At 45.7% G+C, this 18,569-nt stretch overlaps 1 protein-coding gene across 1 annotated transcript in view; it reads left to right on the top strand.

The window, feature by feature from the left end:
• Positions 1-16,904, top strand: part of Fbxo32 (F-box protein 32) — a 40,050-nt gene extending 23,146 nt beyond the window's left edge. The window contains exons 6-9 of the mRNA XM_052160683.1: positions 690-874; positions 7,586-7,768; positions 9,083-9,226; positions 10,922-16,904. Coding sequence (XP_052016643.1) covers positions 690-874; positions 7,586-7,768; positions 9,083-9,226; positions 10,922-11,011 — 602 coding nt within the window. The 3' untranslated portion in view covers positions 11,012-16,904. The remainder of the gene's footprint in view (positions 1-689; positions 875-7,585; positions 7,769-9,082; positions 9,227-10,921) is intronic.
• Positions 16,905-18,569: the final 1,665 nt, after the last annotated feature.

Here is an 18,569-nt window from a genome sequence, read left to right as displayed (position 1 = left end):
AGAATGAGTAATGTCAGCTGAAGTTCAGGAGTACCGGCCTCCAGCTCAGCAAAGAGGTGCCACCCACGCCCTTGGCAAAGACCGAGAGCACTGCCCCTTGTCATCTCTTTAGGATCATACGCTTGCCCTGATTCAAGTTCGACTGGCTTCTCAGTGAGGACACAAACCCCACCCCCTCACTGTGGAGTTTCTATATTCCTAGGAAACGGAGCCCTGTGCAAAGCAGAATTCAAGCGTAGACTGTTTGAACTGGAGGGAACCTTAAGCCCTGGCTCAACTGAGCCCTTTCACACATCAGGGAACAGAGGCACATGAGAAATGATTGTCTAGATAAATGATAGCCATGGTTAGAACCCAACCATCTGAACCCCCAAAATGCAGTCTTCTACTGATCTAAAAAGATGTCATCTGCTGGACAAAAACACCACTTTCTGATCAGGTGGCCACTTGGCACTGGTGGAGCAGTGGAAACAGAAAACGAGTTCTTTAGAAACCCAGAAGGAAACAAAAAGAGACCCAGATAATGGAAACCCTACCTATTAGCTGAGGATAGAATTAACACCACCGGTGAGAAAGAAAGAGAGAGGCAGTGCCCAGTAACAGGAGCCCACAGAGAAGAAGAAGAAAAGCCCACTTGTAACTTGCCTGGCTTTGATAACATAACTTTGATTTTCATTTTTCCACTCAAGTTCTCGAAGACCAGCAAAACATAAGACTCATACGGGAACTTCTCCAGACCCTCTACACATCTTTATGCACACTGGTCCAGAGAGTCGGCAAATCCGTGCTGGTGGGCAACATTAACATGTGGGTGTATCGGATGGAGACCATTCTGCACTGGCAGCAGCAGCTGAACAGTATCCAGATCAACAGAGTAAGTGCAAGCCCCAGCCACCCGCTACGCCATGGTCTCCTCCACTTAGACGCCGAGCAGGAGGAGTCCAGGACAGAAAGTCCACTGCGGTGATGCAGAAGCCAGTCACTTCTGATGTGATGTCTCATCCTGGAGGGTGGTGTGAGGGGCATCCTGACAGAGGGGAGTGGGAAGAAGGCCTTGGCAAAAGCAGGTGGAAGGAATGTGAAGGGTAACAGCCAACTGGAGCATTGGGCAGAACGCTGTTGGGGGGCAGGGTGCTGACCGACCTTCTGAAGTCTTCAGTGTGGCTTGGGGGTGGGGGTGGGGCTCTCATTTCCTCAAAAAGAACGAGCCCTTTTGTGGATTGGGGTTGCTGCCCTCAATACAATAGTACCTGGAAGGCGCCCTTGGAGTAAAATTTCAGTTCCATTTATTGGTAGTGATGACAGGGGATGTCTTTGAATCGAGCCTGAACGTACCTGTAAGACAATACTGAGCCAGACTCACGCCGGGCCAGTTGATTACCGGCATATGGCTGCATATATCAGACATTTGTTTTGACTTTCTGAATTAAGAACTCGTTGGTTCCCATTGTCTCGGTGGTGAGCTGGAAGGCGGGCACACACGCAAACCTGTGACTGCTGCTGGTGTAATCTCAGTCTCCCCGATGGACAGGCACACTCAGGCGCCTCACGGGACACTTTGCTTACTTATCTAATCATGCGCTGGGCTGGTTAAGTGGCTTCCGGGACCCATACAGTTTGGAACTGTACCATGTATCAGGTGAAAGTGACACGCAGAAAGCCCGTGACCTCTTGTAAATAATTGCCTTGCCACGTGATAGTTCCCAAAAAGCTTTTCCTCTTTACAACTACTGATTTCTCTGTGCCTTAGTTTCTTAAAGTCTGAAGTACAGGGAATCATAGAAACCTCTATGTGGCTTCCTAAGAGTCACTTACACTAAAAACCCACGCTTGTACACACCCATATACCCATGTACAGGCACACACATGAACGTGTCTGCAGACACATGCACTCAAAGAGCAGAGCCCAAATGTAGGCCACACTACATTATCCCCACTGTTGTATTGTTTTAAGAAAATTAAGCATTATTATGAACAGTGTAGTTTAATAATTTATCCCAGTCTCTCTCCAAAATCTAGGCATAGCTTAACGATGTACATTTAAAACTAGAATTCCATTCATCTCTCACAGAGACCTCAACTAAACCTGCTACCTGATTTCTAGCATTCCCTATGGCCGGCCCTGAATATGTCCTGTCTCATTCCCCCAAAGAAAGTTCTCAGCCAGTGAGAGAAATGAACAAGGCCCACATGTTCCAATCACATCAGCCCTCTAGCAACTTTGGAGCATCCATTTAGATAATCATGCTTGCCTGAGCTGTGCTCCCTCAGCCACCTCAGATGAGTGTGCCACCTACCGACCCCCCATTCCTTGCATTTCTGTGAACTTTCTTCCTTAAAACCCTTCTTCATTGATCAACAAACACTCTCAAAAAGCAGCCATTGTAATTACTATTGCTCTACATAGGATGACATTGAAGTGGGGACCAGAAGATTCCAGTGACCTTCCCAGCACTACACAGCAATTAGGCTAAGAGTTGAAGTCAGAAGCTCTCGGACTGTTTATCCCTAAAATGGCAAAGTGTGCTTAACCATCAGTGGCTTCCAAACTTTTTCCCGTCCTAGTTTTCTTCCATGTATTTATCTACTGATTCAGCTTATTAAAAAAAAAAAAAAAAAACCTCTTTAATCCAATGAAGTCTTCTACAGAAGAGATCCAACACTAAAGAGCATCTCCTTCCTCCAGCATCTGCTTCTCCTCCAACATCTGCTTCTCCTCCAACATCTGCTTCTCCTCCAGCATCTGCTTCTCCTCCAGCATCTGCTTCTCCTCCAGCATCTGCTTCTCCTCCAGCATCTGCATCTCCTCCAGCAGATTTCTCTGCACACTAACTCAGGGCCCCTGGGATCCCAGCTTTCCTGCTCCATCCCATCTCTTAATGCCCCTATCACTCCGTCTTCTTCAGATCTGCTCTGACTAGGTGAAAGGATCCCGTGCGCTTACGCCTCTGTCTCCACCCACTGCTTTATAATTGTAAAGGAAAAGACGCTGTCATCTCCTGCTCTGTGGCAGAGGGAGTCGGTCGATTTTAGTCGAAGAGGTGAAGGTTTATTTGAAGAGGCAGCTGCCCACCCGTGCCTGCTGAAGTGCGTGTTCAGGGATGGGAGGGGCAGGATTGGAGAATATTGTCCTAGATTCTGGATGACAAAGGATGAGTTAGCAACTGCGAGAATCGGACATAGTATTCAGTCTCCTCGTGCTTGGCTTTCCTCATTTGGAAAATACGGGCCATCTCATAGCCCTGCGTGATTTAACATAGGCTTGAGTTGGCATAAACTAGTCTACAGACAGCAGCTGGAACAGGGTCTGGAATGTGGTAACCATTATTATAGATGCGTTAGGTGTTACGATGAAGGGCCTGTCTGCGTGTGCGAACACACACACACACACACACACACACACACTGTAAATCTTTCCCATGTGATAATTAACTTATTTAGTAATTAATCGTAATGTACATTATCTCACCTCTTCTACCCAGCCACATAGCAGGATACTTGTTCCCTTATTTTAGAAATGAGAAAATTCATCCTCGGTATGCACAGGGGATAGATTCAAAGGCACCCTGAGGATGCCCCGGGTGCCAGGGTCTTGCATCCAAGTGGCTAGTGACTCTACAATAGCCTACACACATCCTCCTTTGCACTGCTGGCCCTCTCCAGCCCAATTTTAAAACCTTGTAGGATGCTCTATACACAGGTCACGAGGACAGGATAAAGAGCCTGTACACAGTCAGTACAGATGCTTTTTTTTTCCCCTCTGAGTATTTTCCATCTGTGGCTTATTGAATTCAAGGATGTAGAAACAAAAAACATGGAGGGCTGAGCGTCATTGTGTTGGGGCCTCTACACAGGCGGTCTGGCATCAGACTCCAGGCTGCTGAGGAAGCTACACTTTTAACTACTGCTCCAGTCTACACTCTGTCCTCTCCTGAACCCACTAGGGGGCTCTGAGCTGTATCGTTCTGAGAGCTGTAATCCAGGCTCTTAAGGGGCTTGGTGGCTCAGGCCTGTAATTTCAGCATACTTGGGAAGTGCAGCCAGGAGAATGGGAAGTTCAAGGTCATCCTCAACCACCTAACAAATTTGAAGCCAGCCTAGGCTGTGAGATCCTGTGGGGAATGGAAGGGGAGAGAGGGAAGGGGGAGGGGAGGGAGAGAGAGACAGAGAAAAAATGAGAACACTCTATTTCAGTTAGGACTGTATTTTTATATTTGTCAGAAAGAGAAGTATGTTAATCCATGAAAATATTCAAGTGTCTTTCATAGGAAATGTTTCCTCTTTTCCCAAGTCCTGTCACCGTTGTCCCAGCCTGTAACCTTGTTTGCCTTAGAAATTTTCATATCGAATTCATTGAAGCCAATTTTTATTGGCAGACATAATTTATATAATGAAGGATGAAGGACAAAATTAAGAGCCCTGGTTTGTAGGAAAAATAAGATGTAATTATAGTGCTGTGGGCAAAGCAGTGTTTTGGAAAATGGGCGCTGGGGTAGGCACAAATGGAGTTTAGTCCAGTGCTTGACTGGGGCTGGGAGACTGACGTATGTTTCCTTTTATAGGTTTATATTCAAAAGGAAGAAGGCATGCAAGCAGTTAACCATTTATCAGGAGTAAGGGCTTGGCTTGAGATCTGGGCAAGGGTTTTGGAAAAGTTCAGGTTTGAACATTTGACAGAGCAAACCCTGCCAGGCAAGCGTGCCTTTAATGGGACCTAATGTAATAATTGGCCTGGGAGTTTTAACCAAAAAAGTAGAGACTTTGAAGTACTGGAAACAAAGAGAAAAGCCCATGGCAGTTTTATTAGCTCATATGATCAACAGCAGATGATGAACGGCAGATAGGTCGAGGGCTTTCTGCAGTCAGACCAAGTCCTGAATGTTGCAAACAATTGAAAGTTCAGCCCAACGGCCTGAGGTATAAGAGAGCAGTAAAATCTGTCAGGTCACAGACACTTCTGCAGAAACGGGAGGCCTGAGTCCACTGCAGGTCCAAGATGATCACTGTTAGTGTTCTAAACACAGGCTTTGGGAGCTGGGGACACTGAGACCCAGGCCCCTCCGGGTGCCTTTTGGATCTGTTCTTTGCCTATGTGACATCCCTCCCATGACACATCCAGTTTTCCCACAACCCCCTTAAATCCCTCTGTGGCCTGTCTTCCCACTGGTCCCTGTCCTGCCTGCCAAGGGAACTCAGATGATTGCCAAGACTAACCGACACTGAGAATCGCAGCGAGGCTGGTACCAAGAAAACCTTGGCGTCTCCCATGTGATTGGGCTCTGCTCTGCTTCCTACAGTTTCTCCCCCAGAAAGCTGATGAGAAAAATAATCCCTATCCCCAGAACATGACTTTCCCCTGAGCAGCTCTGCACCTGGCTACAGGAAACACCGAGAAGGCCCTTTGAGCTGCACTGGTCTCCACAGCCTGCAAGCTACACTGGCCTTCAAGGATGTAGGTCTAGTTGAGGAGTCTTGAGATCCTTAAAATTTAAAGTAAGAAAAGTCTTGAATATAAGCTTGGGGGGGGGGATATAGTGGAGGTCCCTGTAGAAGCTCCTGGTTGATTGCAGGCGAATACTATATGTAGAAGAGCTGTTTTTAAAACATAACCTGTAGGGGCTGGAGAGCTCTCTCACTGTCACTCTTGCAAAAGACCTGGGTTCAGTTCCCACCACTTACCCACATGGTGGCACACAACCCTCTGAACTCCAGTTGCAGGGATCTGATACCTTCTCTGACCTCCATGGGCTGCACATACATACATGCAAGCAAAACACTCATACATATAGAATAAATAAAAGGTTGTTTTAAAAAATTAAATGTTCCATGATATGAATAGAGGTGCCTCAGTTACAGCGTAGCTTAGCTCAAAGGGTTTGGGGCCAACCATGTCCAGTGCGTACACACAGATATAAGCACCAACATATACAGAAACAAGCGTGCATATAAATTCAAACAGAAATATGCACAAACCCATACACATGTATACAAACACATACATATATTCTTATAAACAGCATATATACACACAGACAAACACATACATACACAGACAAGCATTGGGTCTCTGGGTTATTCTTTTTTGTCCTGTTTAACTATTTGGATTTAAGCCATTGCACTAATATTTTTATTGAGTGCTTATGCTGTAACAAACACCAAAACACAACAGGATAGCAAAGCAAAACAATGGACCTAAGGTTCTGAAAGGAATACTCAACTCGGTGTTTCTTGTACAGAAAAGAGTTGCAGACATGCCCTGAGGAGCTTTTAGACCTTCTAGGAAGGTGTGGTGAAGGAGACCTCTGGGAAATACATAGGCAGAAAGAGTTGTCAGAAGAAATGGTTGCTTGCTTTTTTTTGTTTTGCTTTGTTTTGCTTTTCTTCAGTGTTTGGTTTTTGTTTTTTTGAGACATGGTCTCTCCATGTAGGACAGCCAGGGGTCTAACTCACTCTATAGAGCAGGCTGGCTGTAAACTCATAGAGATCCTCCTGTCTCTACCTCCCAAGTGCTGGGATTAAAGACATGTACCACCGTGCCCAATGGAAATGGGTTTGAAGTAAATCTGAGACAAGAGAAGGCCAGGAGATGTAAGGCCAGGAGATTGTGCAGAGGTAGTCGAGATGTGGTTTGGGTGCCAGAGAATATACCGAAATGGAACAATCTGAGGCTATAGAGGATGGTGAGAATGGAGGCCAGGGGTCTGCCTGGGCCACGCTTCCAGGGCAGTAGCACTTTTGGAAGGTAGTGAGCCTTGCAGTTTAATAGTCAAGCAAATGAAGTATAAGAATCTACCAAGTTTCTATGCAAGGGGAAGTGGATGGCCACACGCCATGCACATATAGACAGTGGCTGGCCCCACATCATGCATGTATGAGCAGTATTAATTAGACTTAGTGGGCTGTCAAAAAAAAAAAGATGAGGTGCTGGAGAGATGGTTCAGTGGTTAAGAGCTCTTGCTGTTCTCACAGAGGATCTGGGTTCAGTTCCCAGCATCCACATGGCAGCTCATAACCATTCGTAACTCCAGTTCCAAGGGATTCATCACCATCTTGTAACCTCTACAGGCACAAAGCATGGATGTGGTGCATTTACATACATGCAGACTCATACACAGAAAACAAAAATGAATCGTCTTAAAGAGACTTGAAGTTGGCAAGGGCCGGTTAGGGAAGGATATGAGGGGGTTAGGGGAGGGAAATGGGATGAACAGTTTTCATTATATCCATACGTGAAATTCTCAAGAATAAAGGGAAATATAACTAGGCAGTGGTGGCACACACCTTTAATCCCAGCACTCAGGAGGCAGAGGCAGGCGGATCTCTGAGTTTGAGGCCAGCCTGATCTACAGAGTGAGTTCCAAGATAGCTCCTTAGAGTAGACACTTGCTAACACAGGGCAAACCTGCTGGCCACCATCATCCAAGCCACTCCAGGCTGTTCTCTGGGAGGCTCTGCCGTGGCTCCTGCTTCTCCGCGTTGGACAGAGAGCATTACTGCTCTAGGAATCGAGTAGTTGATTGGAGTACCAGGGCATTCTGGGAACCAATTGCCTGGACAATGGCTCTTTTCTGCTTATCCTCCGCAGCCTGCATTCAAAGGCCTCACGATCACCGACCTGCCCGTGTGCTTACAACTGAATATCATGCAGAGGCTGAGCGACGGGCGGGACCTGGTCAGCCTGGGCCAGGCAGCCCCAGACCTGCATGTGCTCAGTGAGGACCGACTGCTATGGAAGAGGCTCTGCCAGTACCACTTCTCAGAGCGGCAGGTCAGTGAAGCCCTGTGGCCCGCCCCTTTGAAGCCCTGCGGCCCGCCCCTTTGAAGCCCTGTGGCCCGCCCCTTTATGTTCCCTGCCCCGCCCCGTCCTCCTCTAGCATGCAGTCCCCCTCCAACAGTAAAATTATTTTCATAGCTACTTCACAACTGTAAATTTTGCCACTGTCGTGAATCAGAATGTAAACATCTGTGTTTTCTGATGGGCTAGGAGACCCCTGTAAACGGGGTGTTTGAGCCCCGTAGGGGTCGGGACCCACAGGTTGAGAACCATTGGTCTGATGCGTTTCTAAATCAATGTTTTTTTCTTTGTAGTTCTTTGTTGTCATCACCATAGTCTTTTTTTTAAATATTTTTAAAGACTTATTCATTGTTATATGTAAGTACCTTGTAGCTGTCTTTAAACACACCAGAAGGGGGCATCAGATCTCATTATGGATGGCTGTGGGCCACCATGTGGTTGCTGGGATCTGAACTCAGGACCTCTGGCAGAGCAGTCAGCGCTCTCAACCACTGAGCCATCTCACCAGCCCCACCATAGTCTCGATAGAGGAAAAATAAATCCTTAACCCAGATTATATTTTATGGCACACCCCAAAATTTCACAAATCAGTATTGCCTCCCTTTTTTTTTTAAAGACATTTTATGTTGCTTCATATTCAAGCACTTTTATAAACATTACTTTGTTTTATCCACCCACCAAGGGAGGGTAGATATTATCATGCCCACTTCTAACAGGTAAAGAGACCAAGGCCACAAATGACCTGTGTATTCAAATCATTGACTCTCAGGGTGCGACTGGCCCTGCATTTGAATTGGGCCTGCAGAGCCCCTGCAGACGTGTTCTTCCTCCTCTGGCTGCCTCGGGGCTCTTTCTCTGGTTCTTCATATATGTGCATTTTTCCAGCAGATTTTATTCATGAACCCACTGATACTTCGATGTAAAATAAAGTCACGGTGCTAATAACTGTGTCTTCATAGAAATTATCACTCAGGTCTACAGCAAAGGAAACATTGGAGTGGCTTGTGGGAATGACCCAAACTTTGAAGGAGCAGCCAGGAGCACTATAAAAACAGTCACTAGGAAAGAAATCATAGCTGCTGGTTTGTTTGGAGGGCTGGGTACTCAGTGGGGAGAGCTATCGAAGTGTTGCTTTTTAACTTGACAGTTTTCTTCCCTGGGCATGATAGGGTTCTTGTAAAAAACGTAGAGGGAAAGAGTGAAAGCAGATCTTTTCAGAACCAGAAAGCCCCAGACTATCATCTTGGTGAAGTCTCCCGAAATCGCTTTTCTCCGTTTCGTTTGTAGATCCGCAAGCGATTGATCGTGTCTGACAAAGGGCAGCTGGATTGGAAGAAGATGTATTTTAAGCTTGTTCGATGTTACCCAAGAAGAGAGCAGTATGGGGTCACCCTGCAGCTCTGCAAGCACTGCCACATTCTCTCCTGGAAGGTACGCATCTGCGCTGGCTTGTGTTCTGTCGACTTGACACAAGCTAAAGTCATTTTGGAAGAAGGGCCCTCGGTTTAGAAAGCGTTCCCCGCTAATTGGCCTGTGGGCAAGCCCAGGTGACAGTCACTTGATGGGAGATGGATGTAAAAGGACCGAGCTGACTGTGGGCAGTGCCACTCCTGGGCTGGTGCCACTCCTGAGTGCTATAGCAACGAAGTCTGGGCAAGCTACAGCGAGCAGGCCAGCAAGCAGCGAGCCCTCCTTCGCGGTCTCTGCTTCCGTCCCTGCCTCCAGGTTCCCGCCTTGAGTTCCTTCCCTGATTTCCCTGACCCAGACCCTAAGAGGCAGCAGTGCCAGCAACATGAAGCTGTTCCTTCCTTTTTTTAAAAAGGGATTTTATTTATTTATTGTATGTAAATACACTGTCGCTGTCTTCAGACACCCCAGAACAGGGCATCCGATTCCATTACAGATGGTTGTGAGCCACCATGTCGTTGCTGGGATTTGAACTCAAGACCTCTCCGGAAGAGCAGTCAGTGCTGTTAACCACTGAGCCATCTCTCCAGCCCCCGAGGCTGTTCCTTCCTACCTCAACCCCCAACTTATGAGGAGAATAAAACTCACTCAGCATTTGGACAGGGAAGGAAACTCAAAGACCCTCATTTCCTCCACCCCTTATATTGATTTGTCTCTGAGACCCGTTCACCATCTATCTTTGTGTGCACGGGTACTTACATAAGCAAGAACTATTTCTTTAGCTTCACAGTGCTGTGGAATTCTTTGGGGAGGGAGGGATAATCTTTGAACGTGCTCTGTTTGCATATACACATATCTGTGCAGTTACACATATGCACATAGGAGCACATGAGTGTTGAGGTCAGAGGTCACAATCTCCTGTTTTTCTCAATGGCTCTCCACATTTTAATCTTTTTCGCTGAGTGAACCAGGAGCTCACCAGTTTGGCTAGACTGTTTGACTAGTTTGACTCGTTGACAGTTTGAGTAAATCCATGAACTTCAGAGATCCACCTGTCTTGACCCCAATGCTAGAGATTCAGATGCATACACCTCCATGCCCAGCTTTTGTGTGGGTACTGGGAATCCAAACTCAGGTCCTCATGGTCACACACTAGTCACTTGACCCACTAACTGCTTTCCCCAGCCCCTTAATTCAGTATTTTTAAGATATATTGGGAGGGCTGGTGAGATGGCTCAGAAGTTAAGAGCACTGACTGCTCTTCCAAAGGGCCTGAGTTCAAATCCCAGCAACCACATGGTGGCTCACAGCCATCCATAATGAGATCTGACCCCCCCCCCCTTTCTGGTGTGTCTGAAGACAGCTACAGTGTACTTACATATAACAATAAATAAATCTTTAAAAAAAAGATATATTGGTACTTTTAATCACATACATGCATACATGTTTACGTGTGATGCACATATGAAATCAATGTCTACAGCGCTGAGAGAGGATGTCAGCTACCTTGGAGCAAAAGTTACAGGTGATTGTGAGCCGCTTGACTCAAGTACAAGACCCAAACTGGGGTCCCCTACAAGAGCAGTGCAAGCTCTTACCCACTGAGCTGTCGTTGCAGTCCCTGCAATGGCATTCTTGATAGAGAATTGTTAAGGTGATTTACAGCACCAGGGAGCTACCCCTGAGAACTCAGATCTAACCACGATGCTCTCTCTCTAGGGCACTGACCATCCGTGCACCGCCAACAACCCAGAGAGCTGTTCTGTCTCGCTTTCGCCTCAAGACTTTATCAATTTGTTCAAGTTCTGAATCATACGACAGCACACGACAACTCTTCAGAAGGCCCCTGATAGGATGGCTGGGAGTCGGGACCCTTCATTTGTAAATAGTGTACATTTAAGCATTGGCTTGAAACTGCGGGGATCTGTTGTTGAGAAGACGTTGATGGGATGAGATGCAGTTGCCAATGGAAATTTACCAATGTAAATTTCACATGAGAACTGGTTCAGAAAAGCAGAAATACTGTAAATAGACTTCTCATTTTCCCTAACGATTTGCAAGCAAGACGATATAAGGGCAAGAACTCTATGTCAGCCATGGAAATGGAGTCCTCTTGAGTTCCCTAGGAAGAAAAGGGCAAAACTCAAAGACAAGATGGCACACTCTGTTTACAATGTGAAATGTCGTTAGGTCAAAATAAGGAAGAAGGAAAATGAACGCTATGATTGAGAGATCCTTGGGCTTTGGGCTTGGATTCGGGGTTTGTTTTCAACGGGCAAAGAAGTATATCCACCTGAAATCTGCACGGGTATAAGTCCTTATCCTATGAAGATGCCACACAATGGTCTACCTCCAAAAGCGTAGTGTACTCTCTGGCAACATACATTATCTAGCAGGCCATGTCTGTGTTTCATGTAAGTTCTATACTCTGTGACGTGATCTAAGATGGGAAGGCTGTTAGGAAGGAAAAGAAAAATGCCCTCTCTTGGTTCTGACTTCCTGTTCCCCCAATCCCTCTCAGTACCTGTTCCTGTTTGCCTTTCATGTTGTCACTCCCATAGGGAACCAGGAGGCCCGCTAAAGAACAGCAGAAATCCTGAAGAGAGAATTAGGCACCTGTGCACGCTCAGCACTTTCGATTTAACACTTCCTTCTTCTAGCCTAACTTCTGGGCTTGTCCGGGCTTCCTTGAGTGTCTTCATGGCTGAGTGGATAGCTGGGACCTTAGTGGAGCCCAAGAACTGAGGCTTGAGAGACACACTTTTTCGTACTGGCCAGTTAAACATCTGCCAGCTGCTGCTTCCCCTAGGCTGGGCACCGAGCTAAGGCACTGTCTGTTCTTTTAGGTCCTACATCAAACTTGAGTCATCCTGAACTAGGACTTTTCACACGCGTGATTTAAAAGAAAGCCTGGAGTTCCAGCCAGATAGATGTGTTCATCTTAAACTTGTTTTCGGGACTGAGATAGAACAAAGAGAGTTCAGAGATAAAGGATCCCAAGGGTTCTTGCAAAGCTGAGACACAAGTACTGTGGAAGAAAGGAGATCTCAGGGCTTAAGGAGTTAATTCCTGGGGTGGGGGGAATGTTTTTATTTTTTACTTTTTATAGATTGTTGCTTTTCTACCATGTACATATATTTGCAATTGTATTTGCTTTTTTAAAAAAAAAAATCTCCAAATAAAATTGCCACTATGCATGCCGTTGGCAAATAAGCAGAAATAGGAATTTGTCCCATGTAAATGTTAAGGTGTGGTGTGACCTGAAGCACTTATGCTTGGGGTGGTCCTAGGAGGAGAGGAGAGATGACTGAGCATGAACAGGAACAAGTTTGGGGCAGTCAACGCCTCTTCCTTCTGTAGCAGAGCGCCCCAGAGTCAGTACTGAACAGGTGGGTGGAGTCTGCAGGTGGGTGGAGTCTGCAAGTGGGTGGAGTCTGCAAGTGGGTGGAGTCTGCGGGGCTCCCTGGTTGGCAGGATCTTAAACCTGTGCTTACACCAGAAGTTCTTCATGTTTTCTTCCTCAGCACCATCTCCTGTTGGCAAAATTAAGTTGAATTTAAAGGTTCACAATGAGAAAAGGGACATGTAAAAGAACAAGATTTCTTTTACATAGAAAAGTTGAAAGAAACCTCAGAGTTTACAAACATTGTAACAGATAAGAGTTCCCTGTTTGGTTTTGGTTTTTTGACTCTTCTCCCCCAGAATCAATATTACATTAAGAATGGAGGGCCTAGATGGATGGATGTAAGGAAGGAAGGAAGGAAGGAAGGAAGGAAGGAAGGAAGGAAGGCCTGCTGCCACAGTGATTCTGAGTGACAATGTTGAGGTTAGAGGGTCATGACCTTTCATATGTCCTCTGCCTCTTATCACTGCTCTGTGCTGTTCAGAGATGGGAAGTTGTTGGGACCTTGGGGTTTACAGGTCCACCAACTTTGCCAGCTTTGAACTGCCCACACAAAACTAGTTAGCCAGTCTCACGGGGGGGGGGGGTCAGCAATACCCAAAGTCATATAGCCTATGTACACCCCAGGCAACAATGTAAAATGACCATTACCCCAAGCAGCAAGGTCACAGCTTCTTGAAATATCTCACAGGTGCCTGCAGATTCTCTGTGACCCTTGGTGTCATTGGATATGGTATGTGACACAACTGAAAAATCGTTTGAGGGACGAAAACGAGGAAAGGGACATGTATTGGTCACTGCCATTGGTTGGTAGAAAACAGGAAGGGTGTGGAAGGTGAAGAGGGAGTGGGAGAGGAGTAGAAATGATGTATCTGTGATGCTGTCTGTGGGGGAAGCAACAGAGAAAGGAGACAAGCAAGATACCCATATTAGGTCATGGCCAGAGCCTCCTAGTCAAGTACTGGGAGTTAAAAAGAAAAGCTCTTAGGACATTAATAGTCTATAGAATTCCTCTCGGTGAGCCCAGGCAGGACTCCCAGACTGAAAACACAAATCCTAAGAATTCCTGACCCAGAACTGCCGGTGCAAAAGGAAGAGGGGTGTAGCTATAGGAATGGCTGGGAGAAATGGGACTGCGTGTCTCTCTACTGTGCCTGGCTTCCCCTCCTCTGCATGTTGAATTGAAGAAGCAGAGTTATGCCCATTTTGAAGTGCTTTGGAATCCTGAGAAGGAAAAGGGTTTTTTGTCCAAGCAAACCAAGGGAAATGGTCACTGGTAACTTCATTTAAGAGCAATCAACCGAAAGTCTCTGAATGAGAACCATCCCTAATATGTGTAAATATATGTATGTGTGTGTATATATATGCAACCTTATTTATATATGAGGGACATATACATATACCTTATAGCATATATATATATATATATATATGAATGACAGAGCTCTTAAATGCACCTCCCACCCAAGCACCTTGTGGATATGTGTAAATTGATGACACCCACTGTAACACTTCCCAAGATCTTCACTGTGGGAGGCATGGGATGGGAAATGATCCCATGATGGGCATCTGCCACAATAGATATGCAGCTGAAGTTTAGGAATGCTCCTTTTATAGCCAGAGTCAGTAAAAGAAAAACTCCATGTCACTGTCAGCTAGACCATGTCATTACTACCGTTGCTTCAAGCGGGTATCTCCGTTGAATGGGAGGGGAAAGGTGGCAGAAAGAAACAGACATTTCACGGTGGGCTCTCCAGCCCATCAGCTGAGAGGGGCTTTCTGGTTAGTGATGATCAATTTCAGATGGCAGTGGTTTAGAGGAGATATTTTTAAGGGGCAAGGTTTCCACGGCAGAAGCTTTCAACAGAAGAGCCGATATAATTGTGACCATGAAGTCAACTGATAGGTGACCTCACAAACCCTTGCCCATGAGGCATCTGCTATTGACACAGGCTCCTTATTTCTGCTGTTTCATATGGAAGGGGGGGAAAAAGGCTTGGAATTTGATTTGTCTAAGCAATTGGTATGATACACAGAGAGATAAATCATCACAGGAGATGGTTAGCAGTATGTGGTTCTCAGCATTCAACACAGTGTTTATTATAAAACATGCACCTGGGTTTATATTTTTCTGCCTGGCTGTAGAGTAATAACATCTTGCTATGCAAACACTAAATTTTATGTGTGAATTTTCAACTGTGATTTTATGTGTGCATTTTTTAAACTAAACTCTATCATTTTCTATGTTGACATCTGTTGTTGGTTTGGTTTGGTTTTGTTTTTAATCTGTTTCCAACTATCTGAGTCTGTGAACCATCTCTCCTGACTAGATGCTGGCTTGAAACCTGTTAGTGCTTAAACAGACTCAGAAACAACCCTGGGGCCTCTGGGCAAACGCAGGGGTGTTACTCGTTGATATATCATGGGCCCTCTGTGGCTTAAACAAACAAGATCATAATTCCTCTCAATTCTATGTTTTCTATAAATGTTTTCTTCTCAGCTCTGCTAAAACAGAGAGGGAAGAAGGGAGGAGGGAAGGAGGGAGGGAGGGGGAGGGGGAGAGGGAGAGGGAGAGAGAGAGAGAGAATGAACCTTTATGGTTTTCCAAATGAAAGAAACTCCTATCCCAGACTTTAGATCAAAAAGGGTTTAGTATGGACTCTGGCATTTCTGCCTTTGAAGATGAGGAAGCCTTTCCAGAATTAGGGGTACAGGGGCTTCCCCATGCTCCCTGGGGGGTCAGCAACAGGGTTGAACAGGAACCTGATTCCTGGAGTCCACCTCCCACCCAAGCACCTTGTGGACATGTGTAAATTCATGACACCCACTGTAACACTTCCCAAGATCCTCGCTGTGGGAGGCATGGGAAATGGTCCCATGTTGGGCATCTGCCACAAAATCTTCCAAACCTTTCATGTCTGATTCTTACTGGAGAAGTCAGAGTCCCTTTTGCATTTTCATACCCTCTTATTCTGCTATGAGTGTAGCATTCTGCTGAGTACCTCCTGCCTACTAGGAAGTCGCCAGCATGCCAGTGGTGCATGCCTGTAATCTCTGCAGAGGAAGGACTTCTATTCTAGCCTGGGCTACATATCAAGGCCTTGTTTCAATAACGACATAAAAATAACATGTTTTGTTGTATTCATATCTCCCTTGGGTACTTACATAATTCCCTTAAAAGAATAGAAGTGGGCTGGGTAGACAGCTCAGTTGATAAAGTGCCTGCTGTGCCAAGTGTGGGGACCTGAATTCAGATTCTAGCATTCATGCAAAATCCAGGTATGAACTTAAGTTGCAGGGTGGGGGGGGGGGTTGGCCAGCCAGCCTTAAGAATGTAACGGTACCCAGACTCATTGAGAGATCCTGTCTCAAAAAATAAAAATGTACAGAGATCTAGGCATGCACCCAACATCTGCCCCAACCTCCAAAGTCATATATATGCATGTGCGCAGAAATCGCCATGCATGTTAGCATGCCCCATGTACACACACACACACACACACAAAAGAATAGATAAGAACTGACCCAGTTCCTGCTGGTACCCACGCAGGTCTTCTCCCCTGAAATGGAAAGGTACATTTAAACCACCCATCTTTTTTCCTGCTCCTCTCTTACTAGAAAGCCCCACTCTAAGATCTGGTGAGGTTCATTCTATTCAACCTTGCTTGAAATAAGCAGAATTTATCCCGTAAGGCAAGGGACGGCGATAGCCATGATTTTTGTTGGCTAGGCCTTTATCAAAGTGTCCTTGAATCCAGCAAGCAAACCTTCTTGAGAAAGCGTTCCAAACTTAGTCTCTCTCCAAATAACAGATGGCCACATCCAAACTCCAAACTTCTGGATGTGTCATATGCTTCGACATTATAGAACCTGACTCTGTGTTTGAGTATAGACGTGTTTATTAACTACACAAGGCTGTTTAACAGATGGCTCCATGCCCTGTTCCACGTTCTATGGAGGCTTTGGTGCCCTCTTTATACTACCAAATGCCAATCACACTGGCCACAGAGCATATATTAGAGTCCATGTCTAAGTTTAGAAGCTTTAAATGTATGTTTTAAAGATAAACATTAGAGTGGGTTGAACATTTTAAGTAAATTTGGACAGATTTAACTAAGGTTGGACAGATTACATGCAAGATGTTTGTTTAATAACTAGTAATCTGAATCCTGTATAACTTATTTGCACACCTTTCTTGCATGATGAACTGACATTTTTATAGTTGTTTGTATAAGACAGTGGCATATTTTTGTAAACCTTTTTCGACACCGAATTGCAATAAATGTTTTTCCTACAACACACCCTGGCATGTTTTTGATGCGCGACGATTCAACTCAGCTTTGTACTGTGATGAATATGTTTATCTTTTATCTTTTAGACTTATGTTTCTGCTCCCAGAAATCTGTTAAGAATGATTATAAAAGTTCCTGGGAAGACATAGAAATACTACACTGCTCTGTTTGAAAAGGGTTATTTCTGTGTGTCGACTATATTGTAGAATGATTGGGAGAAAGTGGATTCTGAAGTTATCATCATTTATTTACCAACAGACCCTTACAGAACAGTTAGTGTTTGCTAGATCTATGCAAAGCACTGAGAGCAGGATGGTGAACACGACAGAAATGGTCTCTACCTTGATAGATTTCAGATTCTGACCAGACACACACACACACACAGACCCATGCTCACATGCACACATGCACGCACACAGACATGCTTACACGTGGAAAAAAAAAAAAACAGCAAGCAAATAGAAGCAGCTTGCCAGGAGTGTGATAAATGGAAGAGCACAACGTTGTGTGAGGCAGGCTGAGCAGAGGCTTTGCTGAGGTGTGTGCTGTCAGTCACACAGCCTCAGAAGAAGGAGGGTTAACATGGTTCAGAGAGCAAGAGGTTAGCACCACAGACCCAGCTCTGACGGTAGTGTGGTCTGCCATACTTTTTACATAACTCTCTCAGTTGTGGTCTCTAAGCTGTCGTTAGTAAGCCATCAATGCAAGAAACACAGTTCTCACCTCAAAGGAGAGGAGAGACTGTTTATTCTGGACCAGAAGTGGTGACCATGGACCAGGAACAAAGGTTTAGTTGACTCCGAATCCCTTGCTCCAACATGGCTGCAGTGTCTCACGAAGCTTTTATAGTCTCACTAACAAAGTCATGAATCAACATGTTTTTCAAATACACTGAAGTCAGGTAGGTGGGTTACAGCAAAATGGAAGAAGTCCCCATTCGTAGGCTTCAGATGCTGTCCAACGGCATCTGAAGTTCGTAGTTATGGGATTGGTAAACGCTAGAAGTCTGTTCCTGCATTCCAAAGGACTTGTCTAATGCTTACAAGGATGTCAGGCCACATACAGAGATCGGTAGTAAGTGGTCATTAAAGAAACTAAGGACCACGTTAAAAACGGGTGAGGGCGTGCCACAGTCTAAACTCCCCGCCGCAGAGGGTTCTAATCAATCTGCCTTTGTCGTCAATACTGCTCCCCAGGAACCCTCATCCTCATTGCAGTTGAGAAATACACTAGTTACTGTGAGCAAGTTTCTGAGCAGAGCAATTTTTTAATGGCTTTTTGGATTTGGTTTTTTCAAGACAGGGTTTCTCTGTGTAGCCCTGGCTGTCCTGGAACTCACTCTGTAGACCAGGCTGGCCTCGAACTCAGAAATCTGCCTGCCTCTGCCTCCCAAGTGCTGGGATTACAGGCGTGCGCCACCACTGCCCTGCTACTGAGCAGAGCAATTTAAGGCATGCAGGCATAAGCCTGAGGCAGCTGGGAAACAGCAGGTAGGAAGGAGGGCCAGACTTCAATACTTTCATGGCGCCCTTAGCCGCCTGCTTCCTCTAGACAGGGTTCACCACCCCCTAAAGGGTTCACCACCACCAGCTGCATACTCAAGAATTCAAACACAGCCAGGCAGTGGTGACACACACTTTTAATCCCAGCACTTGGGAGACAGAGGCAGGCG

The sequence above is a fragment of the Apodemus sylvaticus genome, chromosome 17, assembly GCF_947179515.1.
Source record: "Apodemus sylvaticus chromosome 17, mApoSyl1.1, whole genome shotgun sequence".
Classification (NCBI taxonomy): Eukaryota; Metazoa; Chordata; class Mammalia; order Rodentia; family Muridae; genus Apodemus; species Apodemus sylvaticus.
The sequence above is the reverse complement of the archived record's forward strand: the minus strand, read 5'-3'. Positions and strand labels throughout refer to the sequence as shown.